Source organism: Sycon ciliatum, chromosome 1, assembly GCF_964019385.1.
Source record: "Sycon ciliatum chromosome 1, ocSycCili1.1, whole genome shotgun sequence".
In the NCBI taxonomy this organism is placed as follows: domain Eukaryota; kingdom Metazoa; phylum Porifera; class Calcarea; order Leucosolenida; family Sycettidae; genus Sycon; species Sycon ciliatum.
In genome coordinates this window covers 4,245,459-4,253,014 of record NC_088643.1, presented here as the reverse complement: position 1 = coordinate 4,253,014, position 7,556 = coordinate 4,245,459, and the positions used below count along the sequence as shown (strand labels likewise).

The 7,556-nt window shown below is 48.8% G+C and overlaps 1 protein-coding gene across 1 annotated transcript; it reads left to right on the top strand.

The window, feature by feature from the left end:
* Nucleotides 1-3,307: 3,307 nt before the first annotated feature.
* LOC135815298 (uncharacterized protein K02A2.6-like) lies at nt 3,308-6,067 on the top strand. The gene has a single exon (XM_065328948.1). The coding sequence runs from the start codon at nt 3,308-3,310 to the stop codon at nt 6,065-6,067; it is 2,760 nt and encodes a 919-aa protein (XP_065185020.1).
* Nucleotides 6,068-7,556: the final 1,489 nt, after the last annotated feature.

The following is a 7,556-nucleotide window of genomic DNA, read 5'->3' as shown; positions in this document are numbered from 1 at the left end:
GCACTGCAAGTCGACCTCAGTAAAAGTGATTTGCCCTCAGTGAAGACGCTAGGAGTGCAATACGATGCAACTAGTGACGCCTTCTCGTTCAAGCTCTCACCTCTACCAGAAACATTTCAGTACACAAAGCGGAATGTGCTGAAGCGAGTGCCGACAATATTCGATCCCTTGGATCTTCTGGCTCCTCTGACAATCCGAGCCAAGATGTTGCTGCAAGATATGTGGGCAGACGGTGTCGCTTGGGATGATCCATTGGACCCGCAGCTGTGCCAAGCTGTCCGGCAGTGGTTTGAGGAACTCCCACTGCTTGCATCAGTCGCCATTCCGCGGTGTCTCCAGCCACCGGATCAGCCGGTAGCTTCAAACGTCCAATGCCACATCTTCGCTGACGCTTCAGAAAAGGCGTATGGAGCAGTTGCCTACTACCGAGTGCAGGGCAGTACAGATGAAGTAACGTCACGATTGATTGCAGCGAAATCGAGAGTAGCCCCTCTGTCAACAACTAGCATCCCGCGCCTGGAGTTACAAGCAGCAGTGGTTGCGACACAGCTGGCTAGGCAGATCGCCAACGCATTGGCACTACCGAAGTCAGCCCTGGTGTTCTGGACGGATCCATGGCCAAAGCAAGAGGTATAAAACGTTCGTGGCCAACCGAGTCAGCGAAATACAAGGGTTCTCGGAACCAGCTCAATGGCATCATGTACCAACCGAGCAAAACCCAGCTGACAAGATATCACGAGGGTGTTCAGTGCAACAAGTAGATGACAGCATGTGGTGGAATGGTCCATCATATCTACTACAGGATGCTACAACTTGGCCACAGCGGGTGGAGACCAAGGTCAATGTCGAGACGATGCGCAAGGAAGAGAAGAAAGAACAACATCAGACCAACACAATTACAAGCCTGTTTCAGACAGCGGCCGACAATGACAAGACGACAGGCCCTAGCAACCATCAACAGCAGCAATGGCGGCTTGACCCCGAGCGCTTCGGATCATGGAGCCGACTACTCCGCACGAGGGCGTTAGTGAGACGCTTCGTGACCAATAGTCGTACAATCAAGTCCGACAGAATAACAGGTCCGCTCTCATCAGCAGAGATCAGTGATGCAGAGACCGAGGTTTTGAAGATGGGCCAACATGATGCCTTCTCGGACGAGATTAAGGTGCTCGGCCAGAGAAAAGTGGTGTCGGCAAGAAGCGAATTAAGCCCCATGAACCCAATGATCGATGACAACGGTGTACTGCGCTGTCAAGGAAGACTGGCATATGCAGAGTACCTGCCAGAGGATACAGTGCACCCAATCATCTTACCGCGTCATCATCCCGTCACCCAGCTCATCATTCGGCACTATCATGAGTTAGCTCAGCATGTGGGAGGCACTAACCACATCCTCGCTAATATCAGTGCGCGATTCTGGATCAATGCCGCCAGGGAAGCAATTCGTGAGATGGAACGGAAGTGTCCGAGATGCAAGCTGCTGAAGGCCAAGCCTGCACATCAGATAATGGCTCCACTTCCACGCACCAGGATCACACCATCTGTCATGTCCTGGACATGGCCCATATGTATGTAGTGCGCATGCTCGCACGTGAGCTTGGTCTTTTTCGGATATGGAGTTTGAGATGTACTGAAATCTGTAATGGCCTCGAGTGTGTGTGTGATCGAGCTGGATGAGTCCGAGTAAAACCCACCGGGGGGAGGACACAACAACTGGCGACGAAGATATGGCTCGGATATCATCGCTTCAGCCTTTTACCGGCGACTACTTTCAAGAGTTTGAAGAAAGACTTGAATACTATTTTTTTGCCAATGATATTGGAACCGTGGCTGCTTCGGCCAATGCTGCAGAGAAGTTGGCTGCCAGCAAGAATAGGAAGGCTGTATTAGTGAGTTTGCTGTCTGCGGAAGCCTACTCGATTTTGAGGAGCCTCTGTTTGCCAGTGAAAGTAGCTGACAAGAAACTGTCGGAGACTTGCGATCTTTTGAGGAAGTATTTTCAACCTGCAACTTCGCAAGTTTCGGCGACGTTCAATTTTCATCAGTTGAAGCAGAAGGAAAATGAGTCGACTGCGTATTTCATCATTCGTCTGAAGAGATTGGCTGTGAGGTGTGAGTTTGCTGATCACCTCGATCGAGCGCTTCGAGACCAGTTTATTGCTGGCTTGAGCAGCTCATCCACTCGAAATTTCTTATTGACGAAAGAAGATACTTCGGCACAGTCGTTCAATGACATCGTCAAACTAGCTTTGACGCAGGAATCGGCTGCGCGCGCGGCCGTGCAGCTGACCTCTCAGCAGGAAGTGCACAAGGTGAATCACCGGCCAGTGGAAACGCGTTCGCAGGCGCAGTCTGGTGTTTCTCGTCAATCTCATCAATCTCGAGAGCAGAGATTGTGCTACCGCTGTGGGTCTACTCAACACTTGGCGGATAAGTGCAAACACAAGGCCACTGAGTGTCGTCACTGCCACAGGAAGGGCACTTGGAGCGTGTTTGTCGGCAGAAATCCACGTCAGGCGCGTCGGTGCACAATGTTGTGACTGATGACGCAGGTGAGCATGAATCTCTTGATCTTGAGTGCATGCCAATGTTCCACATTTCGGATCAGGGCGAATTGAAGAGCAAATCTGTGCCCTCCTACAAATTGGAAATTGCTGTGAATGATGTTCCTGTTGTAATGGAAATCGACACGGGCAGTGGCATTTCAATCATTTCTGTCCATGATTTTGAGTTACTTGGGGTGTCTCGTACAAATTTAACCAAACCGAGTGTATGCATGACCGTTTTTTCTGGGGCAGAAATCAAATGTATTGGTGAAGGGAAGTTCAATGTCAGCATTGATGGTGTGGAGAAACCAACACTACTCCGTGTAAAAGAGTTGGTGGACAAGCCGTTGATTATTCACTCTCATTGTAATATCAAAAAGTATTCTTTCTAGACCAAAGAGTGGTATATTTGATAACATTTAATAACGATAGAAATTTTTACGATACTTCTCCAGACGTTTCGTTGTTCTGAACAACATCGTCAGTGGATAAAGAATGGAGGGCTTTGGGTGGAAAACCAAAGCCCTCCATTCTTTATCCACTGACAATGTTGTTCAGAACAACGAAACGTCTGGAGAAGTATCGTAAAAATTTCTATCGTTATTAAATGTTATCAAATATACCACTCTTTGGTCTAGAAAGAATACTTTTTGATACTACTCCGTGTGGTGGATAATGGTGGTCCGTCATTGTTGGGCAGGGATATGTTGTCCCAATTTACTCTACCGTGGAAACAGATTGTCAATGTCAATCATGTTCAAATGGATGGTAGGAGGAGAGCTCTCATTGAGGAATTTGAGGAGCTGTTCGATACGACTCAGGTTGGCAAGCTGAGGTCGGCTCAAATCACCCTGAGAGTGGATGATTCTGATCCAATTTTCCACAAGGCGCGTCCTGTACCGTTCTCTATCACGGAGAAGTACGAGGAGGCTTTGGAGAAATTGGAAGCAGAGGGAGTTATTCGCAAAGTTGAGCACTCCAAATGGGCATCGCCTACTGTGCCAGTACTGAAATCGGATGGTAGTATCCGAATTTGTGCTGATTACTCTCGCTCAATCAATGCCAAGTCTGATTTGGAGCACTACCCGCTACCTACTATTGAGGAAATGTTAGCGAAATTGTCGGGGGGAGATAAATTCACCAAATTGGATCTCTCCCAAGCCTATCACCAACTGGAGCTTGATCCAGCTTCTCGGCCGTACACGACAATCTCTACTCCCAAGGGGTTGTATGAATACGTGAGATTGCCGTTTGGCATTCACTCGGCAGTGGCAATTTTCCAACGCACAATGGAATCCATATTGGCAGATCTGCCTGGGTGCATCGTCTATGTGGATGACATCCTGATTACTGGGAAGGATGAGGATGAACACCACAACAACCTGATCAGGGTACTACGTCGCCTACAGGAGGTCGGGATGAAGCTTAATCCCAGTAAGTTTCATTTCATGATGGATGAGATTTCCTACCTGGGTCACACGATTTCTAGTGCTGGTGTGGCTCCCACAGCGGATAAGATTGAGGCAATGCGGGACGCTAAGGCTCCTTCGAATGTTTACGAGCTTCAATCATTCATTGGAACGGCGAATTTCTTGCGACGGTTCATACCTCATTTCGCAACAATAATGGTACCTCTGTACAATCTGGTAAAGAAATCTGCTGAATGGCAATGGGAGGAAAATGAGCAGAATGCATTTTCTCGAATCAAGGCTGCACTGTGTTGCAGTGAAGTACTCATTCACTATTCCTCGGAGGAAGATCTGATCCTTCAAACGGATGCTTCGGGCATTGGTCTCGGTGCGGTAATGTTTCAAAAGGACGAATCGGGCGAGCTTCGTCCTGTAGCGTACGGGTCTCGTGTTCTCTCGTCGGCGGAGAAGAACTACTCCAATATCGAACGGGAGGCGTTGGCGTTGGTGTTTGGAGTTACCAAATTAAGTCAATATCTGTTGGGACGGACGTTCATGCTGAGAACGGATCATCAGCCATTACTCAAATTGTTCGGCTGCACAGAGAAAGTGTCTACTCTGGTATCTTCGAGGCTGAAAAAATGGAAGATGGTTTTGTCGGCATACAACTACTCAATGGAGTACGTTCCGGGCAGAAAGAATGTATTTGCGGACTATTTGTCGCGCAAGCCAATGAGAGGCGATCCTACTCGTGATGAAATGGTTGAACAACAGGTGTTGTTTGTTCAAGAAGAATCTGAAATCATCAGGGCTGCTACTGTAGCGGCGGAAACGAAACGGGATGTCGTCCTGAAGAAGGTACTCCATTTCACGATTAATGGTTTGGAGGAAGTGTCAGAGCCAGAGCTCTTTCCTTACTTCGCTAAACGGTGGGAACTGTCAGTGGAGGACAACATCCTTTTATGGAATGGAAGGGTGGTCATGCCTGACTCCCTGAGAGTAATCCTACTCAACGACCTACACTCAGAACACTCTGGGGTAGTGAGAATGAAACGGTTGGCTCGGAGATACGTTTGGTGGCCAAAAATCGACGAAGATATCGAGTCGACGGTCAAGCAGTGTGCCCTATGTCAACTCAATCCCAAGAATCCCCCGAAAGAGTTTGCAACTTGGACATGGCCGGCAGGACCGTGGCAGAGACTGCATCTCGACTTTGCAGGACCGTTTCTCGGCACAATGTTCCTGGTATTGGTGGATGCGTACTCCAAGTACATTGACGTTATTCCGTCGTCCCATGCTACGTCAGGGTCAACAATAATGGCTTTGCAACGCGTGTTTGCTATTTTCGGCCTGCCAAACCATATCGTCACGGATAATGGGTCACAGTTCACAAGCGACGAATTTCAAACTTTCTTGCGGAAGAATGGAATTCATCACATGTGTACCGCTCCTGGCCATCCGGCCACCAATGGAATGGCAGAACGGTACGTGGGGTTTTTCAAGAGCAAAATGAAAGTCATGGATGAGGAACCAGAGCAACTTCACTCTAAGTTGCTGAGGTTTTTGCTCTCGCATCGTACTACCCCACAGGCGAATGGAAAAACACCGGCCGAGATGTTGATGGGGCGACAACCTCGCATCAAATATGATCGTTTGAAAATGGAAGGGCGTAAGGGCGTGGAGGTTTACGAGAACAATATGGAGCACATGCCGGAATTTCAGTGCGGCCAAGCTGTCCTGGCTTTGAATTTCGGCAAAGGAGGAGATAAGTGGGCCCCAGCCGTGGTCACGGCTGTTCTCAGTCCGATGACGTATCAGATACAAGTCGGTGATGCAATGTGGAAACGCCATCGCAACCAGCTCCGTCCTCGGCAAATCCCTCAGTTCGATGCAGGGGTGTCTGAGCAGAGTGGAGCAAGGTTAACAGCTCAGGTTCCGTCACAGCCGTCAATCAGCAACAACGACGCCAGTGTCACGGCAGCGGAGCTAGACGCGCCGGTCTCAGCAACAACCGGTACTAGTGAGTCTGCGTCGGTTAGCACTTCACGTGCCAGCTACAGCAAGACGTCGTCACCGCAAGTTGAACGACGGTCAACCCGCGCTACTGTTTGACCAGTTCGTTTCAAGGATTGACGTTCAGAACACACAGTTCATATAGACCTATTCTAGTCTGTGGAGTTTAAATGATATATTGTGGACTCTGCTGGATATTGTATATAATTATATATTTATGGTGTATATATGGTGTATAGTGTATCATGAAATATTATGTCTCGGCAGTTGTGAGTTTTGAGATTGCATGTTGATATGTTTACTATTGCATAGTTCTAGATGCTTCGCCACAACTAGTGAGGGGGAAATTGTCATGTCCTGGACATGGACCATATGTATGTAGTGCGCATGCTCGCACGTGAGCTTGGTCTTTTTCGGATATGGAGTTTGAGATGTACTGAAATCTGTAATGGCCTCGAGTGTGTGTGTGATCGAGCTGGATGAGTCCGAGTAGAACCCACCTGGGGTAGGACACAACACCATCCTTCCGAGCTTTCGCAAGAACCGGAGTAGATTTTGCCGGTCCATTTGAAACGGTCCAAGGGCGTGGCAGAAAGAGGCAGAAGCACTATCTATGTCTGTTTACCTGTCTCGCTACACGCGCAGTGCATTTGGAGCTTGCCTATGGACTCGACACAAACTCATTCCTCAACGCCTTCTAGAGATTCGTCGGACGCCGTGGTCTACCACAGCATATGTTATCAGACAACGGAACCAACTTTGTTGGCGCGAAGAGAGAGCTTCAGGAGTTACACGATGCTTTGGATCAAGATAGCATAGTACGGACGACCGCCGATCAGGGCATTCATTGGCAGTTCAATCCACCAGCCGCTCCACACTTCGGAGGATCGTTCGAGGTGATGGTCCGAGCTGCCAGACGTGCTATCTACGTCATACTTGGAAATGCTGAGACAACAGACGAAGAATTGACAAGTGAATTGGTTGGTGCAGAAAGCCTAATCAACTCGAGGCCCCTGACCTATCAGTCAAGCCATACGCTAGATGAGACGCCACTCACACCCAATCATTTCCTGTTCGGCCAGATGGGAGGTGTGTTTGCTCCATCAACAGTCGACCACACGAGCTTCAATCCTCAACGACGGTGGCGACGAGTACAAGAACCGGTGCGCCACTTCTGGGAGAGATGGATCAAGGAGTGGCTACCAAGCCTGAGCGCCAGACAGAAGTGGAAGAATCCTCAAAGTGAAGTTCAAGTTGGTGATGTCATGCTACTTCTGTCACCCGATACACCACGAGGGCACTGGCCATTAGCACGAGTGCTGGAAACGTATCCAGGCCGAGACGGTCACGTACGAGTAGCGAAGGTGAAGGTTGGTGCGAAGACCTTTGTGCGACCTATTGCAAGGTTGTGCCCATTGGAAGCCACACCAGAGTGAGTAACACTGTGAACTGTAGTATGCGACACATGCAAGTGAAGTCATCGCAGTGACACATAATTGCCATTCAGTGTATCACGAGTTAGATTCTTAGTTATCTGTGTGATAGTAGTAGTTCTATTATGATGCAATTTGTATTGCATAGATCTCCT

Bases quoted from the DNA above. Each gene is read 5' to 3' on its own strand.
- LOC135815298 (XM_065328948.1), top strand. From the start codon at position 3,308: ATGGATGGTAGGAGGAGAGCTCTCATTGAGGAATTTGAGGAGCTGTTC.